This window comes from Phacochoerus africanus, chromosome 2 (assembly GCF_016906955.1).
Source record: "Phacochoerus africanus isolate WHEZ1 chromosome 2, ROS_Pafr_v1, whole genome shotgun sequence".
Classification (NCBI taxonomy): Eukaryota; Metazoa; Chordata; class Mammalia; order Artiodactyla; family Suidae; genus Phacochoerus; species Phacochoerus africanus.
The window spans coordinates 54,378,555-54,401,931 of NC_062545.1; the positions used below are offsets into that span (position 1 = coordinate 54,378,555).

At 46.9% G+C, this 23,377-nt stretch overlaps 1 protein-coding gene across 1 annotated transcript in view; it reads left to right on the plus strand.

The window, feature by feature from the left end:
- The window catches only part of NT5E (5'-nucleotidase ecto), a 48,366-nt gene that overhangs the window by 13,256 nt on the left and 11,733 nt on the right, over positions 1-23,377 (plus strand). Inside the window, exons 2-3 of the mRNA XM_047760532.1 lie at positions 5,439-5,661; positions 10,842-11,030. Coding sequence (XP_047616488.1) covers positions 5,439-5,661; positions 10,842-11,030 — 412 coding nt within the window. The remainder of the gene's footprint in view (positions 1-5,438; positions 5,662-10,841; positions 11,031-23,377) is intronic.

Genomic DNA, 23,377 nt, shown 5'->3' on the forward strand with positions numbered 1-23,377 from the left:
TTTTGTGCCAGAGGCCAGAGCAACTGTGTCTGAACCTTGTTCCCATCACAGCACAGTGGACAGGCTGACACTGGCACAGAATTCCAGATTACAGGGAAGAGGCTGCAGGGCCCAGGGGCTAAGGACCTCAGCCTTGGGAACTCACTCTCTGTTTCTTTTTTTCCTCCCTCTCACCAATTATTTATTGTTCATTCATCCAGTAAATATTTCCCAAGCATTTCTTCTGTGTTAAGTATATTTTAAATGGATTGTGGGAGCCGATTAATGCATATTCTTTAATAACAAGGAAGAAATGGCTTTGCTTAATCTGCTGTAACTAGAGAATCCAGAAAGTGGAGGATTTCTCCATAAAAACAAAATACTCCAGCATAATGAGAGGTCTTCATAGAAGGCCAGCAGATGGCTTGTGTCCCCTCCTGCAGAGCAAGAAATAGAAGCATCAAGACTCAGGCCTTGGACTTAAGCCCCCTGTGTCAGCCCCCAGTGCCCACCCACTCAGGCCAAGTGCTTTTATTTCACTGTCACCCTGAGGGGTATTCTTATTATTTATTCTGTCCATTCATTCACTGATATCACTGGGAGTGTGTGTTTATGGGTGAAGGGAGGCTATGAAGAAATGGCAGCTCCTCCTAGGAAAAGCTTTGGGAAAGAAAAAAACCTGGACATGGGCATGAGGGCTCAGAGGACAGTGAGGTCAGGGTGCGGCATGACTGAATTTGGTTGCAGATTCCATCCACACACTTTGTGGAATAAGCATAATAGCGAAAAGTCAGAAGGGGTTTGAAAGTATTGCCTTCAGCATGAGTTGCTCCCTGCAAACGTATCTTACTGCTATTACAGGCCCATAGATTCCACCCTTGTAATTATTAGTGCAGGCATGAAAACAAGTTCATCTCAAATGTCAGTCTACAGTTGTGCTACAAATGCTGTGTAGGGTTAAAGGAACAGGGAAAGATGCTTGGCTCTCTTTTATTGCACCAAACTCTTCCTGAGGTATTAATAAATACCTCACTTTATTTATAAAAACAGTAGAAATGAATGAATAAGTAACGTATTTAACACATTTCTTGGAGTTCCCGTCGTGGCTCAGTGGCTAATGAATCCGACTAGGAACCATGAGGTTGCGGGTTCAACCCCTGCCCTTGCTCAGTGGGTTAAGGATCTGGCTTTGCCGTGAGCTGTGGTGTAGGCTGCAGACACGGCTTGGATCTGGCATAGGCCGGTGGCTACAGCTCCAATTAGATCCCTAGCCTGGGAACCTCCATATGCTGCAGGAACAGCCCAAGAAATGGCAGAATGACAAAAAAAAAAAAAAGAAAATGTCTTGAGTGCCTGCTGCACCAGCAGGGAGGGTGGGAGCGAGGGTGAGCCTGCACTGTCTGTCCTTCTGCAGAGCAGAGGAGTGGTGGTGCTCTGATAAGTGCAAGGGAAGAGGAGAACCCAGGGGAAGGTCAAGGTGAAGAAATGGAACATGAGCTTCTAAATATGTGTTTACAAGGGGGTTGTTGGGGACTGATTTTTGTAGGAAGAGTGTGTGTAGAAGAAAGAAATTTGATTGAAATTTTTCTGCTTACTCATTTATTCATCCTATACAACATCTTACTGTGCTCCAGGGACTGTGCTGGGCAATACAGGGACTCGGTGGGCAGGCGCATAGTCTGCCAGGGCTGCACCAGGGAACCGTCAGAGCAGAGGAGGGACAGCTTACTCTGGGAGGGCCATGAGGGTTTAGGGATATCTCTCTTCTGGAAGGACCATCAGCCTTCAGAAGCTGAAGCCATTAGTTAAATAAGGTCAGAAAGGCCTGGCATGAGAAAGGACTGGTCTGTCTCCCTATTTATGCATTAATAGGTTGATCACCAGATGTCTATCTTATGCAGAGGGACAAAGATACATGAGAATACAAAGAACTGCAAGTAGTCAGGATTTTATTTAGAGTGCTCACTCTGTACTAGGCCTTCTGCAAACCCTGTTATGTCCAAGCATAGAGATTAAGAAGGTTGGAGCCCATTTGCAGCACCATGGATGGAACTAGAGACTCTCATACTAAGTGAAGTAAGTCAGAAAGAGAAAGACAAATACCATATGATATCACTTCTATGTGGAATCTAATATAGGGCACAAATGAGCCTATCTACAGAAAAGAAACTAACTCATGCACATGGAGAACAGACTTGTGGTTGCCAAGGGGGAGTGGAGAGGGAGTGGGATGAACTGGGAGTTTGGGGTTAGCAGATGCAAACTATTGCATTTGGACTGGATAAGCAATGAGATCCTGCTGTTCAGCACAGGGAACTATATCCAACCACTTGTGATGGGACATAATGGAGGAGAATGTGAGAAAAAGAGTGTATATAAATGTGTAACTGGGTCCCTTTGCTCTACAGCAGAAATTGACAGAACATTGTAAATCAACTATAATAAAAAAAATTGATAAAAAATAAAACTCTAAAAAAAGAAGAAGGTTGGAGTCAAACAGAAGTATCTCTGGTCCCAGCTGTACCACTTCGTCATGGTGTGACCTTGAATGGTTCATTTAATGTCTCTAGATCTCAGTTTTTCTCCTCTGTAACATGAGTGTAGTAATAATACCAACATCACAGCAGGAAAGCAGGTTTTCTCCACACAAGCACCTTGCCTGATGCTGGCCTGTGGCATCATCACATTAGCAAGTGCTGGCTCACCTTCATTACAACTTTTGTTTTATTCATTGACTGCCCTTCAAGAGGAAGTTGGAGTTTAGAAATGTGCCCAGGTCATTGCTTATGAGTGATGGAGCCAGGCCTGCCCGCTGCCCACTGCCTGGGGGTGGGTGTCAGAGGGAGCTGGAGGGCAAGGCCAGACCAGATGTCAAAGAGCTCAAGATATTGAACTTGATCACAGAGATGGGAGGAGCCTCTGTGGGACCTTAAGGTCCAGACGGACAAGTTCAGATTTGCATTTTAGAAAGATGATTCTGGCAGCAATATACAGGATGATTTAGATAAGGGAATGGCAGGGGGAGGAGAGTGAGGAAAGGGGGTTGGAAGCCAGTTAGGAAGCTGTTGTGGAGAGAATGGGCAGGACCACATGCAGGTGGTAGCAACGGGGTGGGCTGAACAAGAGCATTTGGGCAAAAGCAAGGGATGCTTCTGGGAGATGAGGGAAAGGGAGCAATCGGGGTGAGAGATAAATCTGCTCCGGGGCTCCTGGCTTCACTGACTGGCCACCTTGGAACAAAACAGGAATCCCAGAGGCAGGGGCTTTAATCATGATAAGCTTGAGATGCTTAGGAGATGCTGGGGGGCAGTGTCCACATTGTAGTCAGACATACTGAAGCAGAGTCAGGAGGAAAGTCAAGGATGCAGATGCTCAGTTTGGACTTGAAGGTATGGGTGCAAGTGAGATCGTTCAGGCAAGCCATGTCCAGCACCCCACACCCACATCAGGGCTCCACGCCCAGCCACCCGCCAGGCAGAGAGGTGAAAAGGCAACCAACGTCCCCACTTTTGGAACATTACACTTAAGTCCAGGGAGGAGACAGCAAGCAAAACAAATAAAGCAGCAACTCCAGCTGTGGCTGAGTGCGAGCAGTAAAATGCTGTTGGTAAAGTGCAAGACAGCCACCACATTGAATAATCCTTCATTAAGAGCTGTAGAAACATTCCTTTAAAAAAAAAAAAAAACCTTTAGTTCTCTGGTGGTTCAGCAAGTTAAAGATCTGGCCTTGTCACTGCAGGTTCAATCCCTGGCCCCAGAACTTCTGCATGCCGTGGGCACCACCAAAAAAAAACACAAACTTTACAGTTAAGCAAGATAGTTATTGTAATCTCATAAAGCAGACTTATTTCACCACAGGAAGAAACCATGATGTTCTAAGAGAAGAGAGAAAAACACAATTGCCCAAGACTGGGAGAACCTTTAACTAGGTCAGCCTTTAGGAAGGAAGCATTAGGTAAGAGAAAGAAGTACAAATGAGTGGATACTCAGAGATGGGAGGAAAGGCACGTTCAGCAATTCTGAGTTGAATCGGGGAGACAGATGGGAACATGAAGACACTGCTGCTCTCTCTGTGTAAACACCTGCACTGGAGAACACGATGCACGTGGCCCTCTGAGCGCAGGTGCTCAGGGGAGGCGAGGGGCTCTGGCGCCCAGCAGGGCGGAGGTGGCAGATGCAGTGGCTCAGGGAGCACTCGAGTAGGAGGACTCCAGGAACATGCAGAATAAGATGCTGAGCAGTGGTGGGTGTAGGAAGGAGGAGGACGGGGACAGTGAGAGAATGAGGTGGGGGGGGAATCTAATTTAGGTGGAGGAGTCACAGGCCAACACTCCAGGCCTGTTCCAGGATGACCCTCAGAGCGAAGCGAAATTGGGTGCAGTGTTTAGAAAGTTTGAGACTCACGGGTTCACATACTAAGCTAGCAAGTTGGCCTTGGCAGCCAGAGCAGGTGGTGGGTGCCGAGAGGAAATGGGCTTCTTCCAAGAGGCCTGTGGAGAAGGGCGGGGAAGCTTTCTGGGAAGTGGCTGGCACATGGCATTTTTGTCAGCATCACCTCAGGGGAAGCAGCCAGACATCAGAGTGGTTGCTTTGCTCCCCCGTCCCCTGCCTCATAGCCAGTCCCAGAGCAGAGAGGAACTCAGGTGAGTAGAGAAGCTGGGAGCAGGGGTTGCATTAAACTGTGCCAGCTCCTCCCCAAGCCCTGGCTCTGGGACCAGTCCAGAACCCCAAGGGCCCGTGATGGTTTCGCCACCCTGCTCTTCCTCATTCTCAGAGGTGAAGCTGCTGGGAATGAAACACAGGGTGGCCCCATGCTAACTGGAGGCAGAAACCAATGGCCCACTGTCAAGTACGATCGTTGCCTTACCCTTGGGGAGCCTCGTGTTCCAGAAGACAAGAGGACCACAGAGTCCTTGGGAAGAAAGGGCTATGAGAACATAATGACATCATGGTCCAGGAGATGCTGAGCTGCAGTGGGGAGGGGACGCCCCTGATGTCTGCAACATGTTCCCAGACCCTTTGGCTGAAGTCGTGTTGTTCCCCCCGTCAAATGGGGTTGGAAGGATTGGGCTGCTGGAGTGAAAGATGGGCTCGTGAGAGAGAACAGCATGAAATGGCTGGGCAGAGCCTGGTAAATGCAGGCTCTCAGACCTGGCAATGGCAGGACAGTGGATGTCCAGCAGGGTCTCCACATGACTCCTGCACGCATTGATGTCACCCTCAGCAGGTGCAGCGGGGTCTGGGGAGCACTTAAGCCAGATGACCTGGCTGCTCCTGGACCCAACCCCGGGGCCCTGGAGTAAAACCTCTGGGCGTGAGGAGGATAGTGGTCATGCAGTTGGCTTCGTAGGGCTCTGCCAGGTCTGGGGGCCCCCAGGCTAAGGTAATATTCTTTAAAGTATGCTTTTATTGGCAATTCCGGAGTACCTAATTCTTTTTTTCTTTTCCTTTTCTACTAGGCCCTGGGAAATCATGAATTTGATAATGGTGTAGAAGGACTGATTGATCCACTCCTCAAAGAGGCCAAATTTCCAATTCTGAGTGCAAACATTAAAGCCAAGGGGCCGCTAGCATCTCAGATTTCAGGACTTTATTCGCCCTATAAAATTCTTCCTGTTGGTAATGAAGTCGTGGGAATTGTCGGATACACTTCAAAAGAAACCCCTTTTCTCTCAAATCCAGGTATTTTCTTCTTTTATAGCCCTCACTGCTTGAAAATAGATGCACTAAATGGGAACTTGGGCTTATTTTTAGGGACCGTTGGTTAAAGTAGGAACAATGTGTAGTGTTGGACGCGTGGGGACTTAGATGATGTTGATAAAAACCAATCCAGTGGCTTCCAGTTGTCCTGAGCTACTTCTGAAAGATACTCACTCTCCTTCCTGCTCGGCGAACTTCTTTGTTGACACAATCAATATCTTTGTTTAATTGAGTGCATTCAGAATTGGATGAGAAGGCCGTTTCTATCCAGTGCTAAACATGACAAAGTCCCTCACTGGAGAATGAGAGCCATGTGACTCATGCCCTCTGGAGCCAGGGAGCCCAGAGCCAGGGTTTTACCTCAATTTCCTTCATCTTTCCTTTTCTAGTCTCTTTCCTTCATCTTTTCCTTTCCTTTCCATGTCTAGTCAACGCTCCTCTCTCCCTTCTTCATTGTTTATCTCTTGTAGTTTTAATGACTCTGTTATATCTGGCTTTCTGGGAAAAAAAAATATATATATATTCCTGAATAGTCTTATATATATAGATAGATATATAGATAGATATAGATATATATATATAGATAGATAGATAATATATTATGTATATATGTGCTTTTTTTTTGTCTTTTTAGGGCCGCCCCCTTGGCATGTATGGAGGTTCCCAGGCTAAGAGTCAAATCAGAGCTGTAGCTGCTGGCCTACAACATAGCCACAGCCACGCCAGATCCAGGCTGCATCTGCGACCTACACCACAGCTCATAGCAACACCAGCTCCTTAACTCACTATGTGAGGCCAGGGATCAAACCTGTGTCCTCATGGATACTAGTCAGATTCATTTCCCCTGAGCCACGACCAGAACTCCTTCCGATATATGCTTTATATATACATACACACATATATGACCCTGAGGCCATTCAGGAAACATTTTGGAGCCACTTTTGCAGAACAGTTTGGCAGTGAGACCAAAAATACATTTTTTTCTAAATTATCCAAATCAATTTTCTTTCCACATTTGAAGAAAAAAAAAAGAAACTAGTAGCTAACAGAAACAAGGTTTTCATTTAGAATTACCCAATTAAGTACATCTAATTATTTAACAGTTGGAAAAGTCATATATATTGTTGTTAAAATAGGTGCAGGCCATCAGAAACAACAAAAAGGTCAACTTGACCCTGAGCAGCCCCAGCGGGGAGAGGATCCTACAGGGCTTGGCAGCAGGGCTTGGTCACTCTTTGCTGGTGGAGATGTGGGGCCTGTCAGCAACCCAGGCAGCAGTTGGGCATCTGCCCCACGGTGACCAAGCCTCTGCACACAGTCAATAGCTGTGACTGAGCTCACTGTGAAACCACAAAGGGCGGTTGTGGATGTGATGAGCTTTTGAAGTGTTTTAAGAATGCTCTTCTGACTAAAAGGGATGTGGTCCCACCAGAGGGACTTTTTGATGCCTCAGGCTGCTTTCTACGGCCCGGCCAGACCTCAGTCCTTCCCCAGCCCTGCAGACAGCGCTGCTCAGCCTGCTCAGATCTTCCCCAGGGCTCAGGGGATGCTGCCCCTCTGGGCCACCTTGGGCTTTGCTGCCCAGAAGAGGGTGGAGATTACAGAGCAAACCAGTCACTGACGAGAATAGAGCTGGGGTGACATGGCCCAGGCTGGCCGCAGGTCCCCCTCAGCCTAGCAGCCCCAAAAAACACCTCCCCTTTATCACATTTGCCCTTGATGCCGGCCTCTTACATAACCGGAGCAGCCTAAGGACAGAGCTGGGTCTCCTCTGAGGAATATCTGGAACCTAACAGAGCTGAGGATCTTTGGATGAAGATGTGGACATGTTGAATAACTGAATAATTATGTGTCTCTGTAATTTCCATTCCATCTAGGGGAGTTTTGAGTTCCCTTAGAGTAGAATGTAATGAAATGCCATGAAACAGTCATAAACAAAGTCAGAGAGGGGGGAGGAGGTCCGGTGAGTGAAAGGCATGATGGCAGGCTGGGTGGGGGGGTTGGGTAGACTTGGCCCCTTCAGGGGTGTGCAGAGCATCCTGGGGCAAAGGATATTCCAGAAGTGAAGTCTGAGGCACCTGCCAGGACACAGGCTCCTGAGGTCTAGGACCTGCTTGGTGTCAGCACGGAAGGTTCTCAGTGAGTATTGCTGGAATGAACCTGAGAGAGCAGGGAGGTGTGGGGCCAGGGTGTTCACTGTCCCGGAAGAAGGGTTCTAAATAGGGAAAGCTAGAAAGTGGGGTGAGGATTGCACAGTTAGGCTGAGGACTTCAGCATGATTTGGAGAAAAGCATTACCATTTCTTTAACAGTCACCAATAAAAAGATAAAAGGGGAGTTCCCTTCGTGGAGTAGTGGAAACAAATCCAGACTAGTATCCATGAGGATGTGAGTTCGATCCCTGGCCTCCCTCAGTGGGTTGGAGTTCCAGCATTGCCATGAGCTGTGGTTTAGCTCACAGACATGGCTCGGATCCCGCATGGCTGTGGCGTAGACTGGCAGCGGTAGCTCTGATTCGACCCCTAGCCTGGGAACTTCCATATGCTGCAAGTTTGGCCCTAAAAAGCAAAAAAAAAAAAAAAGATAAAAGGGGGCAGTAAAGAGACGGGGACTCCAGAAATCAGACCACCCTTGCTGGGACTCTGACAGCACCCCGTTAGAGTTCTTTACCAGGTTATAAAAGACGGGGGGTCTCAAGAGGCCATGCTCTTTCCAGCAGCTCCCTGGAGAGAAGGCTGGACCCTGCCTGCAGGGACAGTGCCGAGCTGGGCAGGGATGGAGCAGTGAATCTGGGGACACTTGCTTCTCCCAAGACCACAGGTCCAGAAGCCTGGTTCATCCGGAGGATCTCTGGCCCCATATCCAGCCTTATTCCTCCAATCCTGGTGGCCTGGGTGCCCACAGGTATAGTTTGTGTTTGTAGCACATTTATTTTCACTAGATGATGAAATACTTCTAGCTCCCCCATGAGATCCTGAGATACAGCCCATGCTTTCTCTCTGTGGGATGATGAGCCCGTGAGATTTCTGATGTGTTAGATGAATACATTCCTTTGTCCTCAGAGACCTTTCTCTGAACTTTTTGCTCCTTCTTGCCAGCCACACTGAAGCAGAGGATGGTAGTCTTCTTTGAAAGAATCAGCAAACGTTCATTCGGTTTCATTCATTCAGGCTTCCTGCCTATGTGCCTATGTGCCAGGTGCTGTTCTAGGTCCCAGGGATACTAACCCCAAAAAGCCCTGCCCGCTGGAGCTAACACAGTTAGTGAGAGAACAAATAAATGAGTAAAGTGTTTGGTGCATCAGAAGGTGGTAAATGGCATAGAGAGAAATTAAGCAGTGGGGGGAGAGGCATGCGTGTCATGGGGGAGGGAGCATCTAATCATCTTAAGGGGAGATTCAAGGAGAGGCTCACAGAGATGATGACATGGTGCTGAGGGTGACCCAGGAGCTCTGGGATTCTTGGGATGACTGGCAAAAAAAAAAAAAAAAAGCAGATTATTTGTGATGTCCTCATGGCAGATAGTGGTGGCCAAACTGTTACAACTGCTGATTTTTAAATGTTACCTGTGAGTTACTGGGACAGCACTGCGGGTCCCAGCTAACACATCTTCGAGCCGCTGGTTTTCAGGCTCTCCATCTGAGTTCCCCCCAGGGCTTTGCAGTCAGTGGAGCTGTTCATTTTTCACCCTTCTTTTGCACATGTTGGGTTAACTACTGCAGGGGACTCCAGAGCTCCCCTACCTGGAGCAGAGACTCCCAAACACCACAGCATCACAAGGGAAGTTTCTAACAGTCTTGTAGCTCCTTAGAAAGATGAATACCAAAAAAAAAAAAAAATGGAGTTCCCATAGTGGCTCGGTGATTAACGAATCCAACTAGGAACCATGAGGTTGCAGGTTCGATCCTTGGCCTCACTCAGTGGGTTAAGGATCCGGCGTTGCTGTGAGCTGTGGTGTAAGTTGCACACACGGCTCGGATCCCCAGTTGCTGTGGCTCTGGCATAGGTCAGTGGGTACAGCTCCGATTAGACCCCTAGCCTGGGAACCTCCATATGCCGTGGGTGCGGCCCTAGAAAAGACAAAAAGACAAAAGAAAAAAAAAAAGAAAGAAAGATGAATACTTTGCGGACTAGAGATGGCAGACTCCTGGGTTTTGAAAGGTCTTTACAAGATCGAGATCATGCTTTGGCATTTTCATTTTAGTGATGGTTCTGGGATATTAGCATAAGGGAATCTGGACTATCTAGAGGATCCCAAGTCACAGACTGCTGGACGTGACTTCAGGGCAGTGCATCTGTGTTTGTAGTCACCTCTGCGCCAGTCAGCTGGGGTTTGGCCACAGGGACAGAGAGAGAGCCTGGCAGCCTTGCCACACTGGGTTCCAGGTGCCCACAGCGCATGGAGCGTCCGGGCTGTGCAGCCACACGCGCACTCATTAACCGCACCAGTAGACCAGCTTCGATCACCACTGCATGGGGGCAGTGAGCAACCAAAGGATGCACATGCCCTCAGAACCAGTCCTCGGATGAGATCAGATTCTGAACGCAGCCGGGTGATGCTCCAGCGCTGACTTATCAAGTGGACGGAACAAAGTGGTCAGCAGCGTCCTCAGAGTGGCATGCAACGACAAGTGGCTGCCAAGAATTTCAAGTTTGAAGACTGATTATGCTGAAGTTGCAAACGAAGGTGTAGAGTAGCTAATCTGTCTGTTTTGTTTTGTTTTCTGGTTTGTTTGGTTTTGTGTCAGTTTTCCTGAGATCTGGTTGACATCCAGCAACGCAATGACTTGGCATCCACAACATCATGCTTACATGGTCAGGCACACTCTGCATGGGCATGACGGTAGTCTAAATGTAAAAATAGACTTAAAAAGTAAATAGATTCCATGTTGGAGCCTCCTCATAGTTTCAGATTGAATTTAAGCAACATAATATCCGTAACCTTAAACCAATGCAACATATTAAGCAAATATATTGACTGAGGATATTGATGAGAGTTTGTATTGGCTTTGTAAGGATTTTATATTGAATTTATAAATAAGTTTTGGTCTCAGTAATTTAAGAGCTGTAGGAGGTTAAGGTGTTTTTACTTGGTATGCCTCTATAATAAGCCATACCATAAAAATGACTGTTAGTAAATGTCTATATTTATTTTCTTCCTTAGGAACAAATTTAGTATTTGAAGATGAAATCGCTGCACTGCAACCCGAAGTCGACAAGCTAAAAACTCTAAATGTGAACAAAATTATTGCACTGGGACATTCTGGTTTTGAAATGGATAAACTCATCGCTCAGAAGGTGAAGGGCGTGGACGTGGTGGTGGGAGGACACTCCAACACGTTTCTTTACACAGGTAAAAGCTGAGGAGGGTTGGGTGATGTATGTTGCAGATACATTATAACCTATACAGGCAGTCATGTATATATATGATGCACACACTAAGGGCTAACATGTAAATTTTGCTCGAAGAGACATTTCTTTAGAAGTTTTATTGCAATGCGGTTGATTTACCATGTTGTATTAGTTTCAGGTACATAGTGCAGTAATTCAGTTATACATATATATTACAGAAGAATATAAGAGTATATGTATATTGGAGTTCCCGTCGTGGCTCAGTGGTTAACGAATCCAACTAGGAACTATGAGGTTGTGGGTTCGATCCCTGGCCTCACTCAGTGGGTTAGGGATCCGGCGTTGCCATGAGCTGTGGTGTAGGTTGCAGATGCGGCTCAAATTCTGGGTTGCTGTGGCTCTGGCGTAGGCCAGTGGCTATAGCTCCTATTAGACCCCTAGCCTGGGAACCTCCGTATGCTGCAGGAGTGGGCCTAGAAAAGGCAAGAAGACAAAAAAAAAAAAAGAATATAATATAAAGGAATGTTTTATGTATATATATTTTTTTGTTTTAGAGTCTTTTCCATTATAGGTTTTACAAGATATGGAGCATAATTCCTTGTGCTATACAGTAGTTCCATGTTGATTATCTATTTTATACATAGCAGTATATATCCGCTAATCCCAAACTCCTAATTTATGCCTCCCTCCCTTCCCCTTTGGTAACCATAAGTTTGTTTCCTATGTCTGTGAGTCTTTCCATTTAGTAAATAAGTTCATTCGTATCATTTTTTTAGATTCCACATTATAAGTGATATCATATGGTGTTTGTCTTTCTCTGTCTAGCTTACTTTCACCTAATATGATAATCTCTAGGTCCATCTATGTTGCTGCAAATGGCATTATTTCATTCTTTTTTATGGCTGAGTAGTATTCCATTGAGTATAGGTAGCACATCTGCTTTATCCATTCATATGTCAATAGACACTTTGGTTGCTTCCATGCAAAGACAAATTACTGAGAATAATTAAATGGTTTCATAGTTATGTCAGTTCTATTCATTTATGTACATTATAAATATATATATATATATAACATATGCATAAAAATATATGTGTATAACAGTAAATTTACTGAGTCCCAAGCAAAAGTCAGTGTATGTCAAAAAGCAGCGTGTTGGAGTTCCCACTGTGGTGCTGTGGGTTAAGAATCCGGCATAGTCTCTGATGCGGTGCAGGTTCAATCTCCAGCCAGGCAGAGTGGGTTAGGGATCCAGCATTGCAGCAGCTATGGCGCAGGTTGCAGCTGTGGCTCAGATTCGAGTCCTGGCCCTGGAAACTTCCATATGCCACAGGTGTGGTCGAAAAGGAAAAAAAAAACAAAAACAGCATGTCATATAAAAATTTTAAGCATAAACAAAATAATGTAAATAAGGCCGTCACAGCTCAAGGGGGCAAACTTGATTGGTAGGTTCACAGGTGCCAGAAGTTGGAACTCTGGGCTCAAGTCCTGACCCTGCTGCATCCTAGGACTAGAGTGTCCTGGAGCCACAGGCCCCCGCCCTCTTGAGAGCACTGTCTCTCTTCTGTCCTCCCTCTCTTTCCCTGTCTTTGGTCTTAGGTAGTTTTAGCTAGAAAAACTCTTAACTTCTTTTTCCATTTGAACCTATAATGTTCCAAAACTTCTGGGTTTGCCTCAATGAGTCTTCCCAACCTTGTTCCCCCCACCCACCACCGCTTCATGGAGCTTCGCAGAATTTTTTTTTTTTTTTTGCTTTTTAGGGGCGCACCTGGGCATATGGAGGTTCCCAGGCTAGGGGTCTAATCCGAGATACAGCTGCTGGCCTACACCACAGCCACAGCAACACCAGATCCAAGCCTCATCTTCGACCTACACCACAGCTCACGGCAATGCCGGATCCTTAACCCACTGAATGAGGCTGGGTTTCAAACCCACAACCTCATGGTTCCTAGTTGGATTCACTTCCACTGTGCCACGACGGTAACTCTGTGCAGTTTATTTAAGAAAAGGAAGGTGAGGAGGTGGGCCTGGCTGGAACTGACTTTTAGCAGCAGTGGGAAGGCAAGCTTTGCTGGGGACCAGCCCCCCTTGGACCGGTTGATGCTTCACCCATGTCTATTTGAGCTAGCTAAGGTGATCCTAATTTATAAAAGCAAAAATAAAAAACACCCCAAACAGTAAGAATTGCCCAAACATGTTAAAAGGAGTTATCACTAAGAAGAGCATATGGGTAATTTTTACTTTCTTGTTAGCACCTTTGAGTATTTTCAAATAAATGCATGTTACTTTTTTTTTTTTTTGGTCTATTTTTGCCATTTTCTTGGGCCGCTCCCACGGCATATGGAGGTTCCCAGGCTAGGGGTCAAATCGGAGCTGTAGCCGCCGGCCTACGCCAGAGCCACAGCAACGTGGGATCTGAGCCATGTCTGCCATCTACACCACAGCTCACGGCAATGCTGGATCCTTAACCCACTGAGCAAGGCCAGGGATCGAACCCGCAACCTCATGGTTCCTAGTTGGATTCGTTAACCACTGAGCTACGACAGGAACTCCTGCGTGTTACTTTTGCAATCACAAAGACACACAAATTATAAAAAGAAAAGAAACACAGGGAGTTCCCATTGTGGCTCATCGGAAATGAGTCCGACTAGTATCCACGAGGATGCGGGTTTGATCCCAGGCCTCGATCAGTGAGTTAGGGATCCAGTGTTGCTGTGAACAGTGGTGTAGGTTGCAGACACAGCTCAGATCCTGCATTCCTGTGCCTGTGACTAGGCCGGCAGCTACTGCTTGGATTCGCCCCCTAGCCTGGGAACTTCCATATGCTGTCGATGCGGCCCTAAAAAGCAAAAAGAAGGATGGGAGAAAAGAAGAAAGAAACACACGCAGTATTGGGTCAGAGTTCTCATTCCTGACTCACCTGAAGGACCTTGTAGGTCCTTCATCGCCTCTGGACCTCTTAGCTTCTCTTCAGAATGGGGATGACAATGTTCCAAGTGCCTCATTGTCATGAAAATTACATGAGATGGTGTCTGTCAAAGACCCTGATGGACTGTACGTAACCATGTCTGGTGTGTAGTGGAGTGGGGCTGCCCGCCAGCAGATGTGCCAACAAAGCAGGGATGTTGGGGACGCCGCCACAGGGTGGGGCTGCCCTTCACTTCAGTATCTGCATTCAGTTCCTTAGGGATTCAATCCCTTCGAAGTATTTTCCCTCTTAGTATACACAGGCTAGAGACTAATATCAAACTGGATTACATCCATGCATGGTTGCAAAATCAATATAGTGGTTTAAAAAAACAGGTTTGGTTTTTAACAGACCAGATTAAAATAGATGCGGCCCTGACATTCCTCGTATGGGGATATATATGTATTGATTTATGAAGTGGGTGGGTGCAAAATGGTGGGAACCCCAAGGATGTTGAGGATGTGAACTTCCTTGGTGCAGGTGACATGGCCATCAAGAATCTGAGAGCTGCTGACAGAACTCGGGGGAATCGCTGGACTGAGGGCACCAAGACTGGAGCATGTTAGCAGGCAGCTCTGGGTGGAGGTTCAGACTCTGGTGTGGACAGGCTGGGCCACTAGGGTGTCCCGGCCGGATCTCCCTCATCTGTAGAATGAGGGTTTGTCAGAAAGCATCATTGTGACTCCCTGTGTGCGATGAGTGGATGGAGTGAAGGGCCTGGAACGATAGCCTGTCTTAACTTCAGGTATGTCCCAGCTCTGCGGATAAGACACCCTCCCGGGCTTTTTCTTCGCTTTCCTCCAAGACAGCGTCAGAACCCAGGACACACAGTAGCAGTGAGGTGTCTGCATCCTAGTCCTTGAGAGCAGTGGTTTCAAACTGTGATGAATAGTAAGGCGTTGTTCATGAGGGCCCAATACAAGTGCGGACGGGGACACACACACACACACACACACACACACACACACACACACACACACTAAATGAAATGTCTCCTAAAGCACCTGAGATGCACCCTGATATTTTCTGCTCTACTGTTTCATTTTTTAAGTGCCCCTTTATCACTCAATCAATTTCCTCATATGTTAGCCAGGCCATATATTTTTTTATGATTTTTATTTTTTTCCATTATAGCTGGTTTACAATGTTCTGTCAATTTTCTGCTGTACAGCATGGTGACCCAGTTACACATACATGTATGCATTCTTTTTTCTCATGTTATCATGCTCCATCATAAGTGACCAGACATAGTTTCCAGGGCTACACAGCGGGATCTCATTGCACAGCTCAGCTTTCATGACCCATGTCCAAAACAGTGCCTGAACAATTAAAGGACCAACACCTCCTCTCAGATGCTGACTTGTCTTTACACCCTCTGAGTTGATGCCCTCCTCACAGCTCCCCGCTGCCCTGTGCAGCCTTGGTGTGTGGCCCTCGCCATCGGTCAGTGCGCCATGCGGGGCCTGAAGAGGCTCAGTGGCTGTGCCCAACCTCCCATGAATTCTGCAGCCTGTGCATTTGTTCCTGTCACTTTGGTTCCAGCCAATGAAATCCTGCTAAACAGAATGTGCCTTTTGCTAAGGAGATGGGTTTAGTGAATGATGAATGACTGGATGGAAGGAAGATTTGGGGATGAAAATTAAACTTACTTATCCATAAACCTTGCAGTAGATAATTACAGTTTCTGGAAAAAACTCCCTGCAGACTATCCATCATTTATCTCACATTTCATGATTGCTGACCAGGATTAAACTTGTTTGCATGAAAATATTCAATTTTAATACTCATTATTTTGAGGAATGAAATTAGCAATTAAAGATAATTCCCCCAAAAAAGGTAATTTCAGGACACAGTGGGGAGTGAGGCTTTTTCTAAAATTTATTTTTATACAATTTTTTAAGGTTCCTTTCCATGTACCAGGCATATTTTCTTGTTTAAATAAATTTTCCCAGCCTTAAAAAACAAAACAAACAACAAACAACCTTCTCCTGAATTGCGTTTGGAATTAACACGAAGTTAAATATGATTGATTAATAAAATGAGAGTTAAAAGAATACATCTTTTAGAATCTTCAGTCTTGCTGAGAACCATTTCAGCACAAACACAGGACCCAACACACACACACACACATACACACTCACCTGAAAGAAAATGTCACAAAGCATCTGGCTGCACCTGATATTTTCTGTTATTTAATTTTTTTTTTTTAGATGCTAGTGACCCCCTGTTGAATAAGCTTCATCATCTTGTAGCCAGTCCATATTTTTAAAAACTCAGTTTTAAACGAGGCATGACCAAAGCATGGCATGAATGTTTCCCCTCCAAATATTGAAGCCATGGCAGGTCCTCTGGATTACAGCTGCTGTGCACGTGCAGACAACCCTGGCATTGCCTGACATTCTCACATGGAAATAAAGAGGAGCAGACTTCCCCCACCAGGCTTGGAAAGCTGTAAGGAAGAGGACTAGGAGGCAGGTGTCTTCTCTAAAGGCATTAAATTCCTAGAGTTATGAACTGGTCCATTGCTGTTGCCCTTGGAGAAAAAAAGTGGTAAAGGGCGTGCAGGTGTCTCAGGGATTTTCACTCTTGTTGAAATAATCTTGTCTTTTAAAACAAGAAAATGGTCTCATTGTTTACTGCATCCACAGGACAGGGAACTTCTCTCCAACAAACAGCCACTTCCTTTGGGCATCAGTAGGACTGCTGACGTGGGGGTTTTGAATGCGCTGGGAGACTCAGCCAAAGGGCAGAGGCGTGGCTGGCAGCTGCAAAGATGCTGTCCCGGGTGGTCCAGGGACTCCCTCATTCCAGAGGTCACAACTCGGGACCTCTCCGTCAGCTTCCAGTCATAGCCCAGCCTCAGCACTGGCTTCCTGCATGGAGCAAAGCCAGAGCCCCCTGGTTAACCATTTCTGCAGCCATGTAACACTGATCCTCGTTAGTTACGTCTCATGAAACTGCTTTCCCAGGCAAAGTGGGACGAGCCAAACCCCAAATGTGAAAAGAACAGCTGTAAAACACGATCGAGTCATTTGGCAGGGTTGAGCTGTCAGGAAGGCGGATGGCCAGCTCCGTATGGTGAAATTGAAAGCCCATTCCTGTCTTCCCAGGACCACGGTTTGCGTTGCCCTGATTTTGCCCCCGATGGTCTTTGAGAAGGTTCCCATTCCTCCGACCTCACCAGGAAGTAGCACAGGGTCGTGGAGAGGGCTTTGCACTGTGACAGACATGACTTCCCCCCCAGGGTTGGTCACTGTTGGCTGTCCAACTTCGGACACATTACTCAACTCCTCTGAGCTTCAGCTTTTTATTTTAACAAATGATCACAATGATACGATACCTCAGAGAGTGTTATAGGAATTCAGTGGGGTGATATGTGAACAGAACTCGGCCCTGGAGCATCATAGGTCCAAGAAAAATACATCAATTCTTGGAGTTCCCATCGTGGCTCTGTGGTAACTAACCTGCCTAGTATCCATGAGGATCCCTGGCCTCGCTCAGTGGGTTAAGGATCCACGTTGCTGTGGCTGTGGTGTAGGTCTCAGACATGGCTCAGATCCTGCGTTGCTGAAGCTGTGGCATACGGGGGCAGCTGCAGCTCCGATTCGACCCCTAGCCTGGGAACTTCCATATGCCACAGGTGCAGTCCTAAAAAGACAAACAAACAAACAAAAAAATACATGAATTCTCTAATATTCTGCAACATGGGAAAATAATGCATATAATTTGAAATGAAAAAGAGGAAGATACAAAATGTTTTCTTTGACAGTTATACAAACATATTTTATCCAGATTGTAGTCACTTGACACTCACAAATCCAAGCGAATTCAATGGGTCACTCACTCCTCCCTTTAATAAATGAAAAGACTCTTTATCTTACAAAATTTGGGAAACACTAGAGCTCTTCTCACCCACTTCCCCCCAAGTCTGATCATTCTTTGGGGTGCCTATATTTTTCCTGATCCTCTTGGTCCTAATTCTTACTCATGTTGAATTCTCAGTCACTTCTGTTCTTGCCGCTTTCAAATCATTAGTCTCATTCACACAGCACAGACCCAAATATGGAAGTGACATTTCTTCTGGATCTCCCAGGATTCCATCCACAAAAGGCAGCTTCCTTTTCGGTCTGCCCAGCATGGCAGGGGACCACCGCTGTGCAGCACACCTGTGACAAGGAATGACTCTGCCTTCCAACAACCCCCCACCTCCCCACCCCACTCCCAGGCTGACTTTTTCCTCAGCCCACTCTCCTTCCTGTCCACACCCCCTTTATCCAAGGCTACCCCTGAAATAGTTTTTCTTCCACTATTTTTATGCAAACAACCAGACCCAAATGTCTGCCTCACCTCCTTCTGGGGAAGAAGACAGGAACAGCTGAGACTATCATTAGAGGAGTCTGCTCCCCTGTGTCCCTGTCAGACCCTTGTCCTCTCACAGGTGTTTACTAAACAGAAAATGGTTTCTCCTTTGAATGGATTCTGCCATCCACTGTTATCCATACATACAATTTTTTTTGGCCATGCACGCAGCATGCAGAAGTTCCTGCACCACAGCAGTGACCTAAGCCACAGCAGAAACAACACCAAGATTCTGGACCCACTTGAGCCACCAGGGAACTCTGTAGAATATCTTTTTTCCTTTGGATGCCCCACAGCATATGGAATTCCCAGGCCAGTGACTAGATCCAAGCCGCAGTTACGACCTGCACCGCAGCTGTGGCAATGTAGGATCCTTTAACCCACTGTGTCAGGGCAGGGATCGAACCTGCATCCCAGCGCTGCAGAGATGCCACCAGTGGTGATGGGACTGCATGTTTTTTCCTTCTCTGTGTGCCAAACACTCTGTCTTGCTAGTTTTACTTTTTGGGGGAAAAATGGACTTTTTAACCTCTCTGAACCCTATACACTGAGCCATTAATCCCAAAGTTTGTTAAAAGAAAACTTTCCACAGACAATTGACTGCTCCATAGGCTTTTCCGCAGTGATTCATGGATAGAGCAGCATCCTGTCTGGCAGAGAGAAAGGGGCCTAGGGAAGGAGCAGGAACAAGGAAGTTGCCCTGGCATTTCTGGAGGTTAAAGCAGGGCGCCCTGCCTTCCTGGAGCGAAGGGGGGTCTTGGAATGTGTGCTGTTCGGGCAGCACTGACTGGGGGGCCCGGGCCTGCCGTTTTCTGGGGGAGCATGCAGAAGCATAGTGGAATTCTGATTTGCTGATGGTGAGCTTAGCTTAGTAGCTCCTTCTTGGGCCTGATCTGGTTACTTTAACAAGTGGAACGTTTACAGAAGTATTTGTGTTAAATGTTGTTTTAAAAAAGGAGACATAGGGAGTTTCCATTGTAGCTCAGCGGAAGTGAATCTCACTAGTATCCATGAGGATGTGGGTTTGATCCCTGGCTTCTTTCAGTGGGTTGGGGAGCTGGCGTTGCCACGAGCTGTGGTGTGTAGGTCGCAGACATGGCTCGGATCCCAAGTTGCTGTGGCTATGGTGTAGGCCAGCAGCTCCTATTCGACCTCTAGCTTGGGAACTTCATACGCCGAGGGTGCGGCTCTAAAAAGCAAAAAAATAAAAGGGGGGGATTGATACAGGGAGTTCCGTCTGTGGCGCAGTGGGTTAAGAATCTGATAGAATCTGACTGCAGTGGCTCAGGTCACTGCCAAGGTGAGGTTTGACCCCTGGCCAAGTGCTGTGGGTTAAAGGATCCAGCGCTGCCGCAGTTGCAGCATAGGTCACAGCTGTAGCTCAGATTCAATACCTGGCCAGGGAATTTCCGTAGGCCATGGATGAGCCCATTAAAAAAAGAGAGAGAGAGATAGACTCAATTGGAGAATCTGAGCTAAATATACAAATGTGTCTTCTTACCTTTAAAAGATAAGACACTGGAAGTGTGGTGCTTTGTCCCAAGCAGCCTGGCTGTGTTTCACTCAGATCTCTGGTCCTCAGTTAAAAATTTACCCCAAGCCTAGAACTCATATTGTCCATTTTGATGGCTCATCTGTTAGGAAACTACCAAACCCTCTGTCATGCTGTGGAAGTAGAGTTTGGGGCGTCCGCAAGGAGTCCCCCAGGTTCCGAGATGAGTTCATTTGAGTTGTGCATCCTGTGTCCACTGCTCAGTGTGTGGCAGAAGCTAATGATTTGTGGTGATCTGCTCCTCGGACCCCCAAGAAATCCAAACACCCAGCATTTCCCAGTGAGCAGAACTACCTGGAAGGCCTTCTCCAGCTGAGTGCTGGTTTTCTCTGAAATGGTACATCAGGTTTAGATCAATTCATGGTCACGTGTACCTCCTTTTTACCAAGCACTGTTGGTAAGCAGAACTACAAGGCCTGTTAGGATGAACATCAGTCCCTCCCCTTCCCATTCCTCTGGACTCTGCTTTGTAACAGGCAGTAGTGATAGAACCAGAGTGGGGCTTTTCTTTTCTTTTTTTTTTCTTTTTCTTTTTGGGGCCAAACCCTCAGCATATTGGAGGTTTCCAGGCTAGGGGTCCAATCAGAGCTGTAGCTGCCAGCCTACACCACAGCCACAGCAACGCAGGAGCTGAGCCATGGCTACAACCTACACCATATCTCACGGCAACGCCAGAGCGGGGCCAGGGACCAAACCTGCATCCTCATGGATGCTAGTTGGGTTCATTAACCACTGAGCCACGACAGGAACTCCAGGCTTTTTATTTTTAGGTGAAACCCTGTTCTCTTGTGACAAAAGTGAATGGGAACCCTGGCATCTGGAAGGATGCTCAGCCATGGCTTAGGTCCTCTGTGAAGAGAAGAGGGCGATGGACAGCGGGTATCACTGCATCCCCTGCCCCATCCCTACGGAGTAGCCTCTCTGAGCCTCAGAAGGATGGAGCCAAGCCCTCAGGCCTGGCCCCGCGGGCAGTGGAGTCCAGCACACTGGGCACGTGTTGCAGCTGGGGGATGTTTGTGGAGTGAGTGAATGTGTGAGCCCTTTCCCACCCTGCAGGGCCCCCTTATTTGCCCCAGCCAGTCAGGGCCAGACTCACGGAGGTTTGTGCCCACTCCAGGTCCTACTCAGAGACGCACCATCTCTTTTAGACCTCCCAGTTGTCACCGTGTGTCCAAGAGCAAGAATTTGGGCAGCAGATTGAAGTGTGTACAAAACAGGGACACAGTCCCAATATGGAGACTGTTGGGGCCGTAAGCTCCCTGGAGGAGACATGATGGCGAGTGGGCAGGGTTGGTACAGAGATGGCTGAGGAGACAGTGACCTGTACCTCTGATTGCTGATCACCTCTCAACATCTGCTGGCCTGACTGCCCGGGTGTGGAGGGTATCGTGGCCAGCCTGCTTCATGACTCAATGCCAGACTTCATGCATGCGCAAGATGCTTGTAGCTTAGGGAAAAGGTTAAACCACTTTTAGTTTAAACCACTAATCAGATCTCTTGTTTTACAAATACAGGAAATAAATTTTGGTCTCAGGAGCTAAAAGTCACTGCCAAGGTCATGACACCAGACTGAAAGTGAGCTGGCACCAAAACCCATTCCCTGGACAAGCAGCTCAAGTTCTTTTTTTTTTTTAATTTAATTTGATTTTTATTTTTTTATTTTTTATATTACTCAATGAATTTATTATATTTATAGTTGTACAATGATCATCACAACCTAATTTTATAGCATTTCTATCCCAAACCCCCAGCCTATCCCCCACCCCCCAACCTGTCTCCTTTGGAAACCATAAGTTTTTCAAAGTCTGTGAGTCAATATCTGTTCTGCAAAGAAGTTGATTGTGTCCTTTTTTCAGATTCCACATATAAGTGATAGCATTTGATGTTGGTGTCTCAAGTTCTGCTTTAAGAGCTCCACCCAGCCTATCAGTTGAGGAAATTGAATTGAGGGGAGCTGGAGGATGGGGCCTGGCTCCCTTGGACCTAGGGGTTCCTCCACAGGAAAAGCATCTACTCATCTGTGGAGAGTGTTGGCTAACCCACTTAAGCTTAGTCATTCAACAAACATTTATCGACTGCCTACTATGTCCTAGGCCAACCCCAGAGACACAGCAGCCCATGCACTCATGGAATTTACTGTCTTGAAAGGGATATTAACCCTGATCATATTTTTTGAAGTATGCAGAGAAATCAGTCCTATTATATATAATTACAGAGAGTGCTACAAAAAGAGAAGCATATAATGCTAGGAGAGCAGATTCAGGAGGACCTGAGCCAGCCTGGAAGATCAGCAGAGAGTGTTCTCCTGAGGAATTGGCATTGGGTTAAAATCAGAAATACATCCAAGGAGTTCCTGTTGTGGCACAGCAGAAACGAATCTGACTAGTATCCATGAGGATGCAGGTTCAATCCCTAGCCTTGATCAGCGGGTCAGGGATTGGCATTGCCACAAGCTGTGGTGAGGTGGCCGGCAAGACTCGGATCCCATGCTGCTGTAGCTGTGGTGTAGGCTGGCGGCTGTAATTCAGATTCAACCCCTAGCCTAGGAACTTCCATATGCCACAGGTGCAGCCCTAAAAAGACAATAAAGAAGTGAATAAATAGAGAGTTCCCGTCATGGTGCAGTGGTTAACGAATCTGACTAGGAACCATGAGGTTTCGGGTTCGGTCCCTGCCCTTGCTCAGTGGGTTAACGATCCGGCGTTGCCGTGAGCTGTGGTGTAGGTCGCAGACGTGGCTCGGATCCCGCGTTGCTGTGGCTCTGGCGTAGGCCAGTGGCTACAGCTCTGATTCGACCCCTAGCCTGGGAACCTCCATATGCCGCGGGTGCGGCCCAAAGAAATAGCAAAAAGACAAAAAAAAAAAAAAAGAAGTGAATAGATAAATGAGAAACTCAAGTCCCTTCAAAGTCTTGATGTGCAGTAGATGAATCGCCAAATACTTTCATGCAGTCTCTTTATTTATTTATTTATTTATTTATTTTTTTGGTCCTTTTTTGCCTTTTCTAGGGCTGCTCCTGCAGCTTATGGAAGTTCCCAGGCTAGGGGTCAAATCGGAGCTGTAGCCTCCAGCCTACTCCAGAGCCACAGCAACACGGGATCCAAGCCACGTCTGCAACCTACACCACAGCTCACAGCAACGCCAGATCCTTAACCCACTGAGCAAGGCGAGGGATCGAACCCGGAACCTCATGGTTCCTAGTCAGATTCGTTAACCACTGAGCCACGACGGGAACTCCCATGCAGTCCCTTTAAAGGAAGTTCTGAAGTTCTTAAACCTGTTCCATGAGACATTAAGTATCATCACGTGGACTGCCTTAAAACAGTCTGTAATTCATTCAGCCAAGTGATCATGTTCAGGCTCACTTTCTGGCACCTCTTGGTCACCATGGGATCCATCCTCTCCGCCTTCTGGCCACTGGACAGGCACATGTCCCGACACGCACAGGGAACCCCCACCGTCCTGAGGG